Genomic DNA, 16,003 nt, shown 5'->3' with positions numbered 1-16,003 from the left:
GCGTCGGAGAGTCTAAGAAGGCAGATTGAGAAAGGGGTTTAGTACGTATCTTTCACTCTCTGACATTCCTTCCCCTTCTCAGATTCTCCTGCCACCACATGGTATCCCTCCACTATAGCTTTTAGAAGTAACTATTCACAGGTCACTTGTTTCTAACAAAAATTGTGTTTATTGCGTTAACAGCTGCAGAACACATTTATGCCTTACTTGCAGCTAATAACCTATATTCAATGATCACAATGCAAACTCAGTACAAATTAACCAAGAACATAAGATTGAGAAGCTAAAAATAAACAAACATAACAGATAAACCCAACAAGACACTGATATGGCACCGTCAGTCAATAAGATATTCTGAGTATGAAGTTAATGAGATGGAGGGTGCTAGCCGGAGAAAGTGAGGGCGACCACTACAGGGATGCTTGAGAGTCATCAACCTCCAATGACTAGTAAGTGCTGAAAGACCTTTCAATGTGCATAAGTTTGTATTTTTGTTCTGGATATATGTGCTTGGATTTGGATAAGGGAGGCAAAGTCATAATATAATCTTCTTCATGCTCACTACATACCACCATATCCCTCAAACAAATATGCACTGTAAAGATTGCCCCCTTAAACCAGGATATTGCTAAGCATCAGCTGCCCAGGAGGCATGCCAACCCAGTGCACTTCTTGCACCTTTTCCAATAACCCTATTATATCTCAACAGGCGAAGAAGCAAATCTGATTTTGGTGCTCTCCAATCATTCTCCTAGTATCTTCTGATATGTGCAGCCTAAAACGATTTATTAGATGGCATTCCCAGGACAGGTTAAGGAACCCAGCTGACTGATATGCACATCTGAGAAAAAATGCTTGGTAGGACGAGTAGATCTCATGCATCAACATGGGTGTCTGCGTTCTAAAACTAGTGAATGAACTTAAAAGGGAGAAACCTATCTTTAAAAATAAATGGCATAGCTTTGCTTTGAGCATAGAAGAAGACCTGTTGATCATCAGGATTTCTGATCATTAGTCTAAATGGTATTTTCCTTTGGCACATAGGGTGACCCACCCAATTGAGAAGCAGTGAAGTAAGCATCCGAAATCCACACAGGGCTCACAGCTCCAGCCACCAGTATAAGACCATCCAAAGGACTACAATTGTGGCTTAGCTGGGAATGAAAGACACAACATTCAAATGCTGTCCCTTGCTTTTCCATATGCAAACAGGCCCAACAGCAATGAGGCACCCAGGTTCTTCTATTTCCCTACAAAGATGAATTCACCATCTTCACAAAGGTCACCACAATGTGTATTCCCAGCCTTGATTATTGTTCGACAGAAGAGATCTTTTTGTGTCAATGGCATACTTGAAGTAAGGGAAATGGGTTTGTATGTATCAAGAATTGTCTACACTCTGTGCTGGTGTGTATCAAGCGTTTCCATGCCAACACACTAACGAATAGTCTATTAGTTGCGCCCCTTTTTGTGTCTATATATCACAGAGAATTACCTCCCTCAGTGACGCTAATGCCATTACTACTCTCAGTTCTGACAGGAAGGTGTTCCTGCACACTCTCCTAGCAATCGGAAGTGGAATGGGCTTATTCCTCTAACCAATATCTTTCCAAACCAGGCACTGATAAGCAGCCATGAACGTACCACACAGTGAGTACCCCACAGCTTGCCCTAGCTCTAGATCCTGCCCAAATCAGCCCACTTACCAAACTCTGTTATCCTTATACAGAAACTTTGTGAGTAAGACAACTGCAACCAAGGAGATTATATCTAGCAACATCATTGGAAGTTTGGTGCATATTTCAACCAGTTCTTCCACTTGGATAAGGGCAACCCTGAAATGTAACTAAAAGAAAAATACAGCAGGATTGCTCGAAATACAAACATCAAGGTATCGCACCTTGACACTCTGCAAGAGGAAGCCCGGTTGATGCAAGAGAGACAGACCTAGTTGTGTGAGGGTAAATTGCATTAAATAATAGTCAGCCCATATATTCAACGAAAACACCATAATTATTCAATAATGAGGGAAAGGTATATCTCTTGAAATTGTTTAGTTATAATAGCACATCATTTGTGTATAGCAAAATAATTAGCCTTGGGGGGTAAATCTCCAGAGTATAGTTACACGAGTCTTCTTATTCTTACAAGCAAATGGCTGCATTGCAAGCGAAGAGAAAATAGAAGAGAGCGAGCATCTCTTATAGTCCCCCTCTCCATTGTGAATCCTATCAAAATGATTCTATTAGTACGCACCTTGGTACTTGATCCGGTGTATAGCAATCAGTCCAGGTCAACGAAAAAGGTGCACACATACATCCTTTACAAAACCTCAAAAAGGAAGGACCATGTTACATGCTCTAAGGTCTTCTCGGTTTCTAGTATTGGGGCCACAGCCTACTGCTCTGGCTCCATCTGACAAATCATATGGAAAAGCTGTTGAATATAACACATGGTAGACATCCTTAGTATGAAATTAGCCTGATCATGCAAAGCTAATCTTGTGATCAGAGCGCTTTGCAGGGTTCTTGTTGTCCATGTTTAAGAGATAAAGATTCCAAGAAGCAGAATTATCTGAGTTTCTTAGGTGTTAAGAGCAGCATAACAAGTACCTCTAGGGTGGAGAGGGCTAGCGAACCACACCCCATCCCCTCGGGAAAGACCATTTGGTGATTGTACTTCCCATTTATTTTTCTGATCTTAGATTGGAGCATTTAATGTAATTTGATGGGGAAGGAAATCAATGCCAGGGCAACATTGACCAAGTAGTTTGTTGCAGGAAATGCACCAGAATGACACTTAGACGAATAAAGCTTTCGGTACAACTGACTAAGTCACTGCACACCAAACTTAGTTATTACAGTGTATAAACCGAGTTTGCAAACTAACTTGGGAATATCAATGGGACCCATTCCCACTTTATTAAATAGCGCAAAACCCTTCCTGGAATTGTTCACTCTCCAGAACGCCTTGCAGACATGTTCCTGCCCAAGAATCACAGCTCTTGACGTGCAGCCTCATTAAATTAATCCATAACACTCTATCCTGGCAAGTGAGGAGATGCCCCTCAAACTTGTGTATTGCACCTTTAATAATTTGTGTTCACTCTCCAACCTAGAGTATGTCCCATCTAATGTTGCACAGGACACCAGGATCATGTGAAATATAAGGATTCCTTCTGAAGACCTTGAATGATGCCCTGGTGTCAACTGATCCTTCACAGGTGGCAAAGGTTACTAATCTAATTTCAGAGAGTGGCCTTGAACGCCACTGAACGCCACTATACTATCCTCCTTAAAGAAACAACATCTAGTCCAATCCCCACCAGAGCACCACAGAGACAGACCAACCAAACTAGTGAGTGATCTGACAATCGGGAGAATATACCAATCTGCTGACAAGACTGAGTTCTGTGTGGGGAGAAAGAGGTCATCTATTCTAGAAGCGGCACCGTGTATGGAGAAGTAGTATGTGAATGTTTCGCATATGGATGAAGAGTTTTCGATAGATCAACTAACCCATATCTTTCAGATATTTTGAGACCCTTGCATGTTGATCTGGATAGGAATCGAGATGACTGCTTGATCCTTCAGAAGGAAATGCTGACAGAGCTGTGGAAGTCCATAGTAATTATTTCAGGATCTCATAAAAATGACCTGCAACTGCTTTATGACACGTAGGGGTTTCTGTGTTAGGGGAATTGATATTGATTAACAATTCAAGCACATTGATAGAAGAAGCACCGAGAAGCAATCTGAAAGAAACTCTATTTTGAGTTCAATCGAATTACTGAGGAAGGTTATTACCCTTGTAGCATGTGAACAGTAAGAAGCAAGATATCTATGGCAATCATATTTTTTGACAAATTATCCATATTGTTAACCTGCCAGAGTGATTCCTGAGCATCATTTGGTTCACACTGTGCCACTTCAGATAACACATTCACTTCCTACAGCTAGAATGACCTCCCATCAATATGGATTGCTTTAATTATACCACGCCAAGCACATCTGGATTCAGCCTGAAACCAATCCGCAATGTGTGAAATTGTCATGAAAACATTTTGCAAACATATGCCTTCATATCCTGTGCCTAAATGACAACAAACCCATTGGTGTCCACGGCCCATCCATCCCTGAGAAGAATTGAAATACGGTCAAGAACTGGTGAAACAACATACAAAACCTGAGGAAAGGAAACAAACCCTGGGTGATACACACAAGAGGGTCACAGAAGAGCACTGTGAAGGACCTGGGGCCAACTGGCCAAACAGAAACAGTTCAAGTTACAGCCCAAGATGATGATGTAGGCAGCAAATGCTCCTGTGAATGCCACATATAAGCAGAGGAGCACTCTCTAATGAGGCTGATTCAGCACCTAACGTTCGGGAAAACACCCTGAGGATTACTGCCATGTCCATTGGGCGAGTGGACAATTTGTCTTACTGCTCAAGGAACCTCTGTGCACCTTCGTGGGCTTGAGAAGAAATTGGCCAGATGTTTATACAGCACATGAACTTTACAGGACATAGCATGAAGTACTACGTGCCCTGCTCATGCAGTATTTTCTTGACTCATAATAAGGAGTTACTGGCCCATTGCACTGCTGATGTTTAGTGCAGAAAGATAGATATCATTTTCCCATGATGTCTCAGCTCGTCTGCCCCTTGACCAATATTAGGACAATGACACAATCTGTGTAGTTCAGGCACGTTGTGATACTGCTGGGCTGATAAGGAGCACACAGAACCGACCTGAAAGCACTGCATCTGTTAACCAGAAACATCAGAAATAACTGAGATGTGTCCAGTAAGTCAGAGACTCTCCATTTTGCTGTGTAACCCGGGATCTAGCACACCAATACTTTTCACATTATTTTGGTGAGAGTGACCATCTATGTTTTCGGCCTTTGCTTGTATAACATGCAGGGCCTTGTGATCTTCTTAAGTGTAATCAAAGCACTGTTTGAGTCATCCTCAAGTGCTGACATTATTTGCTTCACTTCTTCTAGTCTGCCTTCATGACCGCCAATTCTTGGCTATATGTTTTCCCCCTTGGAAGTCGGATTTTCTAACTTTGACTCTATCTCTCCAACACATGCTTGAAATTGTGTAAGGATCTAGTTAATCCCCATGGTATCCGTGGAGCCACCAGTGGCCTCTCGGTCATTGGCATAGATCTCCACGCCATGTGACTCCCGGGGGCCTGTTAATGTTAAAATGTGGCATTGCATATTACCTGTTGCTTTTGCCCTGTGTTGTTGACTCTGTACTTGGAGATGGATGTGAAGGAGGCAGGGACAGTCTAATTCAACTGTGCGCTCAGAGCAATACATCATTATTATTATTATTTTTTTGTGTTTAATTGTATTACAATTTTTACAAAAATGTTCTCTTGGTTGCGTGTTTAAAGGGAAAGGTAAAAGTTTCATCTGGCTTGCTTGTATCCTCCAATACATTTCTCATATGTGCTTTTTTGTCTTTAAAATCATCAGCTTTCTATTTGTTCCCCGTTGACTTTTCTTCCAACTCCAAGCTTTCAAGGAACTTGGCTGTTGCCACGGTCAAGGTCGTGGAGTCTCCACTCATTAGCTTATTCCACCAGTCTTCTTCACTTGTGGTCAGATACATCATTATTTAACTCTAACCCAGCAGTCAAGTTCTTTGCAATAGTTTCAGTCTTGGAACTCACACTACAAAGGGAAGAACAGGATCACAATCAGATTCAAAGCACTTCCCAGTGATGTGTAACTCTGCAGTGCCACTTCCTTAGTCATGCCCACTCTCAGAACTGGACTTCAGTCCTCAGATTTCGGCACTGAACAGCACTTATGCATGGCTCAATATCGTTGAAGCCCAAGAATACACCAGACACCACATAGCGGCATACCAGATCTGCATCAGGATACAGTGGGACAAGATGATATCACTTCAGCACTGAGGATCAACAAGCAGGATTGTCCAAGCATGAATCAGAACTCAACACTGAACCACATGTCCCCCTAGACAGGGATCAACACAGCCAAGGACCTATCACTCAACTCAGTGCCCCACCAGAGAGAGAGAAGGAGAAACAGGATGTGGCTGAGGAATGTGCAACAGAGTCACGCCCACATTTTGGCTTCTTGCAGGGAGCACACCGGCAACACATAATCTGAGGAGGAACAGGCAATGAGTGCCTGCAACATGAGAACAAGACAACCTCAACCACCTACTTTAGATGCATTTAACTGCATATTCCAGGTAAGACAAGCGTATTGCTGATCTCTATCTCCAGTGGGCTTTAGTCCACCATGCTGCACGTGGAAGAGGCCTGATGGGGGCACACAGTTACGGCACATAAAAGGCCTGGCGACACTGCTTCAGCATCACACAACAGTGTCAGGGAATTTCCACCCGCACTGAGTAGATCCTTCAAGATAAGACCGGGATACATTGAAAATAATGTAAGAGCTATCGGCTGTTGTGCATGAACATGTAAATTGCAGTCATCTTACTTCCTGGCCCAAGAATGCTCTCCCAGGGATCTTGCTATGACAACATGCCTAGCTCCATTTATTCCATATATAAGACCTTAACGGCATCACGCATTTTGGATGGTTGAACAGGAAAGCCAAAGCAAATAAATGGCAACAATACATCAAATTATGGTTCAAACAAAAAGCATATATTCCATCTAGTCAGGCTACTAGTCTTGCAAACACCCTTCACTCTCAGAACTACCAATAGATCTCTGTCCTTGGTGAACATCGCTCTTAGGCCTTGCCTCACATTTCGAGGTACATGTGTGTCTTATTTCACAAACTAATATCTCATTATTAATAGCCTCTTAAACCCAATACGAAAAACCTACTCAGAACCCCCCGCCCCCGAGTCTTATACATTAAGCCACGCAAACTGCTGAAAATGTCCGCTCATAAGACACCTGCTGGGCTGTGATTCTCCCTAACACACGACTCCGGGCAGACCTCAGTCGCCTGAACCAAGGAAAGAAGCAGGAAGTCATCTGAACCTACCCCACCCCCTTCCTCTACCCCTCGTATGCCCCAACTAACTTCTCACATTTAGAATCTTGCAACTTGACACCTAACACACTCTGCATCAGATGGCCCACCGGGTCTAGTATACTAAACAGCCCCCTACTCTGTGCTTTCTCTATGAACAACCCAAACAATCACTACTTCACAAACTAAAGTTCATCCTATATGGCTATAATGCTCCAGTATGCATTCCCCTCCCAAGAACACAGATTTTCCACATTGCCACACAGGTCACAGTACGTTTAAGATGCGCTCATCAACACCACAGGTTATTTTGTGTCTGCCTTTTCATCCAACTAACACCCAATCCGCCCCATTCTCTTACAAAGCCACACCCAATGAGGTCAATATTATTGGCAGAAGGGTGTTAGATAAGACCACTTTACCTTATCTTACCTTACCTTGCTATTGATACCATCCCTCCAACCACCAAGCTACCCCTGCAGGCATGGAATCAACAATGCACATGGGTACTCACATCATCAGTAAAAATCGCCAACTTTCCACCTTCCAGCATGTCTTCGAGTTCTTCGTTGGTTGTTGTCCGCCCAGCTGTGGAGGAGATTGGACATGTCAGAGATTGCCTGCATGCCTACAGTTTCACTGCCTTTCTTAAAAGGGAATTGGGCCCTGTAGTAATGTCCCTCTCAAACCATCCCATTGGAATCCCACCACATGTATGCTACTACCCTCATGATGCATCCCTCTGCTTGTCATCCCCTGTGCCACCCTAGTGATACTTGGTAGCACCTGGCCACAGTGATCTGCAAGAGACTATCTGAGCACATTGACATATTAATCTGAATCAAGGGGTCTCTGAGCACCAGCCCCAGGCCCTGTGTTCCTTCTTGGTGCCCATGTGCTTGCAGGCGACTTACTGATCTCCAGTTGCCTTTGTATCCGATCCTTGCAGCGGTCTCGATATTTAGACTGCGTGGCATTGTACTCTGTCATCACTTCCACGAACTTGCGCGAGAGTGTCGAGTGCTGTGCATGGTGTGGAAGGGAAGGAAGAGGGTGAGGAAAGCTGTGTTATATATTTTATTGTACAACGCTTCAGCTTTTTCTTTGATAAAGATACAAAATCAATGTATTCATACAAGAAAAAGTCCAGGAAGTAAACAATCGAAGAAAAAAAGAAAACAAAATGAAGACCAAGCAAGAAGGTACAAGGGGAACAAAGAGAAAAGACAAATGGGCAGAAATATTTGGGAGGACAGAGATAACTGGCTGATCAGGTTCTTAGCATTTATAAGACAGAGCACGTACATAGATAGGATTCCACCACTCTCTGTCCCAAAATCTTCCTAGCTGCACTGGCCCATGCTAATGTTAATATATTTACAATCCTGAAGGACAGTCACTGCCCTCTCCCTATCTGATGCTTTATTTTTTCTTAGCATGATGAAGAAAAAAATGCAGCTTGTGCTGTCTGAGTTCACCACATATAAGGTGTGCAGTGGCAATGCAGCTCTCCCCTTACAGGAGCCCACATAAAGTTCAAATAAAAAATGTGCCGACATATGGGTGCAAGGTTATGGCAGATTTGTTTTAAAAACAAAAAGTGGCACAAACAAGTTGAGAGACAGATATAAGCTTACCGGCACCGTTGTTTCAGGACCGGCAATCTACGAGTCTGCGGGTGGGTGACGTACCGCCTGCCAGGATCAGACCTGGCGGGCGGAATGGCACCAGCCCGTAGACTTTTACGGAAGCACCAGCTCTGTTATTAACGGTGCCGGTGCTTCCGTGGTCCCCACTCCCATAGAGTCCTCTGGGACTCTACGGGAATGGGGATCAACATTTTAGCAGCGCCTGTCTTACCGGACCACTGGGGCTGTAATGCCCTGGTGTTTCCGACAAGTCAGGCGGCAGTAAATCATTACAGGTCCAGCGGCTACCTGCCGGTTTTACCGGCACGGTTTCCGCCGGACCTGTAATGAGGGCCAGTGTCATCTACATTCCATTTTGTTGGGGGAGGTGCATCATATTGACAAGTGAACTTTTGAAAATGTACATGATCACTGGGCTAAATGTGTTTGATTGAAACTCAAATTCTGTGATTTGCAAGTTGCATTCATCTGTGCAACTGGTGCTCAATCCATGAGCTGATCTCAAACTCCTTAACATTCTGTCTTATCACCCTGTTGGTGCACCTTACAATATTCCAGTGGGGTTGCTTAGTCTCTTACTTTCTTTCCTCTTACGTAATGAATTCACAATGCTAACTAGATGTTTGCACAAAGTAGTGATCAATAGCTCCATCTGTCTGTACGTCTACAGATCTACTGCAATACCATACACTGTAGTTAGCCTCCAGAGCTCCCTTTGCTCTATGATTGTATTATACATCAGCACCTGCGGGAGAGAGCTGACCAATCCGAAAGCAAGGAATACAAGCATAATCTGCAAGCAACCACCCGCATGTCATGATCACCCTGTCCTTGAAGGTGGTGCCCTAGACCAAGTCTCTACTGGAGTGCCACAATGCGACCCCTGTTACCCACTCACCTGCGCACCTTCTGGCTCATCTCCAGGTTCTGGAAATAATTATTTCCAATTGCAGAGTAATTTCTTTTAAAGGGAAGCATGAATTGCACAAAGCCTAGATACCTTAAACAGAAAAAAGTATCAACACCTCAGATGGCAGCTCCGGGTGCTTATGGCGATAAATACTGCTTTCATGGTGCGCAGGACTGGAATGCTGTGCTTGGGCCCCCCTCGCTCAGGCTTGAGTAATGTTAGCCGCTCCTGCTCTCCCCCAAAAGTGGTATTTAACACAGTATATTGAGATAAATGGACTGGCAATGGGCAGGCAGGTAGAATGACAGGCAAGGGCCATCTTGTCCACCTGAGGTTGACTATTACCCTGCCTGCCACAACACCATACTACACACTTTGTCTCAGCCTATGACTTTTCCTTAACATTGTGATCTTTTTGATTTATGAAACTTCTGAACCTCTTCTTACACAGCAAAGGATGAGCCAGCAACTGCTTTCAGATAATTCTTTTATCATGTCTATTTATTTGTGTCCATTCATGCAGCTAACCTTTACATTTCACAGACACTCATCTCAATAATGGCTTACCTCAGCAGTACACAAAAATTCTGTATTTTGCTCATTTTATGTCATGGGTACAAATAACTTCTGGTGACATTAAAATGATTAGAACAAAATTGCTAATCAAATACTTTGGTTTGCTAATCAAGAAAAAGCTAATTTGCTAATCAATTTTTGAAAACGAATCTATGCCTTGTAAATACACAAAAAGTGCAATAGAACTGAGGTAAGAAAGAAACACCGACAACAGAAAAACTAACAACTAGAGGCGGGTGAGGACAGGAGGTCTGCAAGTGATGTACTTCCTGGAGAAACCCCAGAAAAATATACAATATGATGAAATCATAGCAGATACTTTGTGTGAAATGGTGGGTGATACATGTACCTGTGTTTTCCGGATTCTGAGGTCTGCTGATGATCGATTTTGTCCTTCCTCCTGTTCAATGTTTTGCTCAATCACTTGAAGGGATAGGAAACACAGAAGATCAAAAAGTATCAGATACAATCAGATACAGAGGGGCTCATTTTTGTGAGGGGGGTAACGTAAATTGAAGGTGTAAAAGTCTTGCATAAGGCTTTTACGCCTTGCATTCATGTCATGCCCCTTTTTCAATTATTTGTATGGCAAATAGAAGTGACAGATAGCAACTTGTGTTACAGCCGCCTCCCTTTCTCTCTCACGCAAATGCCCCAGCATTTGCACCGGCATGCATTTTCATGCCTGCGCAACTGTTGGGCATCCCTATAAGCAGGCAGACTCCATAGGGATACATTGTAAATGCTGCCTACCATGCTTGCATGCAGGGAACCTGTATAGTGAAACGTTCCCTACCATGCTTGCATGGCAGGTAGTGATTACAATTACAATTATACTCTGCCAACCATACGAGCACAGCAGGCAGCATTTAATTGTAATTGTAAATGCTGCCGGCCATGTGAGTGTGGTAGGCAGTGTTTGCTCATTTGCAGGGCACAGTGCAAATGTGCAGGGCAAAAGGCAGCGTACACATGTGTACGCTGCCTTTTGCCCTGCACAATTGCACTCTGCTGTGCAAATGACCAAAATGTGAATTGAATCGATATTTTATTTCTATCGCTCTCGTACACAAGTGTTCCAGAGCACGACAAGGCATGGACCTGGCTACACCTTAGTGCCAACGTACTAGGTCCCTGCCATTAAAAATTATGATTTAATATACAATGAGCTCCAGAGAATGCAATGAGATCAGAGGATCATTGCACAACCTGATGTGATTCACAACCCTCTTCACTGTTCTCATAAAGTTGCCACACAGAAGAAATTATGAGTGTCCAGTGTTCAGAAAAAGTGTGTGAACCCCAATTATGACTGAAGAAATTCCATAGTTTTACCATAAGAGCCGCCTGAAAATAATACCAGTTTTTTCTTTTATATGTAAAAAGGTGTATATTAACCAAATTCATCACATTCAAAACAAAATTATCTGACAATAAGAAAAACAATAATTTATGTTATATACAAAAGTAAATGAACCCCAGATGTTATAAGATGATAATTGGAATCAGGTGTTCAGATTATCAGGGGTGAGTTTGGGAGGCACCACCCATTTCAAAGACCTGAAGCCTTGGATGTTTGGTCTTCGGAAAAACACTTATTGATGCTTATTACTCTAGAAAAAGTTCCAGACCACTTCCAGCAATCCAATATCAGATATATAGTTCACAAAAGGAGAAATATCAATAACATAACCCCTCTATGCAGAAGCAGTTGTCCTGTCCAAAGTTCCCCTAGAACAAACCCACACATGATCCAGGAAGTCACAAAGAACTCGAGTTAACATCTAATATCCTCCAGGGTGCTCATGTCAAGGATAATCTGAGAGTCCATGACTTAATTCTCATAAAAATACTGTACACAAGTGGTGGCCACGAAAGGATGGGCACAGAGAACCCAATGCTCTCTAAAAAGCACAATGCTGGCCATTTGATGTTCATTGAAAAGTACATATGTAGATTCACTAGACTTCTCGGAACAATGTTCTCTGGACAGTGAAGAAAAAAAGTAGATATGGCAAAAACCAAACACTGTGTTCAAACAGAAGAACGTAAGCCCATCCATCAAACATTGTGGTCAGAGTATGATGGTATAGGTGCTTATTTGATGCCCCTGAAGCTGGCTGGCCTCCCGTCATTGACACAATGATTAATTCTACAATGTATGTCAAAATTGTAAAGGAGACAATCAGGCCGTCCATCCATGGACTGAGCAGGTCATTCGCATATCAGCACCTTTGTAAGAGTTGCTGCAGAAGGAGAGATTTTGCATTTTAGAGTGCTCTAGATAAAGTATAGACTCAGGACCCTTTGAAATGTTGTGGCAGTACTTGAAGCAAGCTGTATGTGCAGGGATGACCTGAAATGTCACTGAGTTGAAGGAGTTCTGTCGAAGGAATGGACCAGAATTCCACAAAACAATGTGAGAGTTTGACAAACAGTTACAGGAAAAACGTAGATGAAGTCATATCTGCCCAAGAGGGTGCCACCAGATACTGAGTTTAATTTTGAATAATTTGCAGATCAACACATGTTGGAAGCATTCTGTTTTTGTATCATTTGTTTGATCGGGTTATCTTTATCTGTTATTAGGAATTAGATTGAATTTCATAACATTTTACGCCTGAAATATCTGAAAATTCAGAAGGGTGTGCAAACCTTATCTCCACACTGTACATTAGAAAGACAATAAAAGATACAGTGATGAGAGGTAGGACCATTAGCAATTAAAAGGTGATTATGGCAATCACTCCTTTGTCGGGGGTGGACATGGCTGGTAACGGCCCGACAGCCGGAGCCTAGGCTGGCCCTAGCAAAGCGAGGGCATCAGTGAGGATTGTGGTCCGTTACCGCCCATTTCCGCTTCCTGACAATGGGGTGATAGCTATTTGCACCCTGAGGTTCATCCGGGGTGTGAATGGTTCAATGTGTTTATTGGAAGATGGGCTGCATGCAAGCCCATTCTCCGCCCCTAAAATAAAAAAAGATGACTGCCGCCATAGGAAAAGGGACATAATCCCTTTTTTATTTTTATAGCAGCTGCAGATGGGATTAGTGCCAGGACTCGAGCACAAAGCTCTGGTCTGGAAGTTAAGTGGGGAAGGGGGGAGGGTAAGGTTTTTTTTTGGGGGTGGGGATGTGGGGATGAAACAGGTAGAGGTTGCTTGTTGCCTCCCCACAAGCTTTAGTTTCGCCTTCCCTGGGGTGTCAATTAGTTCATTGAGATGAGACTGCAGATGTGCTAATAGTGACCGACATCCATTAGACCACTTCCTCATTAGGACGTTGTCAGCTCTATACAGTTTGCTCTTCGAAATTTGATATAGCCCAACAGGGAGAGGCAGCATACACTTCCGAAAAAGGGCCAACGTTTTCCATGTGGCCCTTGCTTGCAGGTAGGTAATACCCATTTCATATCTATTCAAGGCAGTTGAGATTAGGTTCAGGAGCTTCAAACATTTTCTCCAAAAAGCTCCCTTCCGTGACGGCCAAGTTTCCCAAGGAGTAAGTGTGAATCCTGCAGCTCCATAAATTAAAGAGGGGACCACTTTAATTTATAAAAGGACAATACCGGTACAATGGAAAACTAGCCATACTTCTTTTGGATCATCCTACCTTGGCCAGCCAGAATGTTCATGTTGGATTCCAGGGACATCTGGTGGGGTTGATCACGCCTACTATTGTTGGCAAGGGCCCCTAGGTATGTGATCTGAGTAGTCTTGATCAATTGCTTACGTCCGACATACCATTTAAACAAATGTTTCATTCTATTGCTTTGTGGCCCCATGACCATAATGTTTGTTTTGGCTGAGTTCATTGATAGGTCATTGTTCTTCAAATATTCCTTTAAAGTGTCTAGACTCCTCTGCAAGCCTAAGGGTGTTCTGTCAATAAGCACAGGATCATCCACGTAGAGAATTCTTGCCAGTATTTCTTCTCCAATATTTGGGGGGATTGCTCTTACCTTGTCTAGTGAATCCCCAATATCTGAGAGGAATAAGTTGAACAAAGTCGGGGCCAGTGGGCACCCCTGTTTCAGGCCTCAGAAAGTGTGAATAGGAGATGTCAGAAGACCCCTGGTAATTAGTCAGACTTGGATGCTGATAGATTGATAAAGGGATTTGATGGCAGTCAGTAGAGACGTCGGGCAATTCCGGGCTTCCATTTTTGCCCAATAGTCATTGGTGGTCTACATTATAAAATGACTTTTTCACGTCAACAAAGTCCAAGTAAATCTTTGCATTGCTGTTAAAGGTCTTTCCTTTCAAAATATTCAGCAAAAAGATGTTCAGGTCTGTGCCCGCTCTCTTGACAAAACCTGTTTGTCTTGGATCCTCTGTCTTTGCTGTCTTAATCCAGATCTTCAGATGTTTTGAGAGGAAGCCAGCAAACAGCTTGCCCAGTAAATATAATAGGGCGAGTGGACGATAGTTGGATGGGTCCGATCTATTGCCCCGCTTACAGATCGGAACAATAATCGCCTTTGCCTGTGATCCTGGAATTCCGCCTGTTCTCACGATCATGTGGAAGAGTTCCAAAAAAAAGGGGGTCCACAGTTCTGGCTTCTTTTTGATCATGTTATTAGTGATTTCATTGGGGCCCGGAGCCCTAGACTGGTTGGCTTTCTTGATGAGCAACTCAAGATCTAGACGATAGAGCAGAAATAGCTAGCCCATATTACTTTTGCCAGTTGCAGCTTCCTTCGCTCCTTCCTCATGTTAAAATAATTTTTTACGAAAAGCGATTCACGCTTCTTCTGAGACAGCATGAGCCAAGGAAGTTGTATGCAATATATCTGCCTCATTAAGCATCTGCCATGTACTTCTTGCATTGCGTTTGGCAAGGAATGCAAGCATACATTCAGAATCCTTTTTCAGAAGCGAAGCTTTATGCAGAGCCAACCAGTTTGTATATTTGTTTTTCCTTTTTTTGGTCAGTCTCAGATACAGATCTTTATCCGGGTGGCTAATCAATTTTAGCTCTTTGCGTAGGAGGCTTTTCTGTTGCTTCACTGCTATTTTGAAGCTGTGTTTATGTGGTGGAACAGTACTCATAGATTTATTAGACGTTGTCATAAATTCCAGTAAGCGCTGCACATAGTTAAAGCCCTACACTCGCATCAATTGGTTGGCGTATTTCTTTTGTATAGAGTAGACCTCTTGCTTTCTCAGCGTCAGGTGGTTAGCACCCTGGGTCGCTTCAATGTTTATAATGAGGATGTCTTGTTTGGACCGTTGTTTACCATGCCAGATTAATTTCAGCAGTGCATGGTCGCTTGTAGCCCTAGGCACAACTGCAAACCATCTGAAATCAGGAATGGCTGTGCTGGAAACAAAGATGTAGTCCAAACTACTGGAATTGAAATGATTTGCCCAGGTTGCCTTAGCCAAGACGTCCCCCTTAGTTTGTCCATTGAGGATGTGAAGGTCTTTAGCATTCATCAGCTCCAACCAGCTCTCGGTTCTGGAGCGATGATCAGATGGCCCACCACACCGAGGTGACTGAGGATTATTGTTTATTTCAATACAAGGATAATTTAGGCTCCCCCCTACAATGACAAAGTGGGGGTTACAATACAGAGTCAAACTGTCGATTGCCTCCGACACAGCATTCAGGAAATCCTTAGTTTCAGTACGTATTCAAAATCAGGCCCCTTTGCACCTCACCTCCTTTGTCTGCCATAAAGTTAACTATCAGGGTTTGCAGGAAGGCGACTGGGCTAGCTGCTTCCATCACAGTAATCCCCACTCCAGTTTTTACAAAGGTCAGCAAGCCCGCCAAGGGATGAACTCTTATACCCTTGTAGGCAGGATTGAGAAAGGACGTATAGCCATCTAAAATCGGGGGCGTTGCTAGCCAAGTTGCCTGA

General features: G+C 43.2%; 1 protein-coding gene across 1 annotated transcript in view; it reads right to left on the bottom strand.

The window, feature by feature from the left end:
* Nucleotides 1-16,003, bottom strand: part of LOC138580963 (syntaxin-1B) — a 509,119-nt gene that overhangs the window by 133,623 nt on the left and 359,493 nt on the right. The window contains exons 5-7 of the mRNA XM_069651921.1: nucleotides 10,487-10,560; nucleotides 7,917-8,025; nucleotides 7,517-7,590 (exon numbers count right to left, since the gene is read on the bottom strand). Coding sequence (XP_069508022.1) covers nucleotides 7,517-7,590; nucleotides 7,917-8,025; nucleotides 10,487-10,560 — 257 coding nt within the window. The remainder of the gene's footprint in view (nucleotides 1-7,516; nucleotides 7,591-7,916; nucleotides 8,026-10,486; nucleotides 10,561-16,003) is intronic.

This window comes from Ambystoma mexicanum, chromosome 3p (genome assembly GCF_040938575.1).
Source record: "Ambystoma mexicanum isolate Mex_15411 chromosome 3p, UKY_AmexF1_1, whole genome shotgun sequence".
NCBI classification, from domain to species: domain Eukaryota; kingdom Metazoa; phylum Chordata; class Amphibia; order Caudata; family Ambystomatidae; genus Ambystoma; species Ambystoma mexicanum.
Note: the sequence above shows the minus strand (reverse complement) of the source record. Positions and strands in the feature narration are given on the sequence as shown.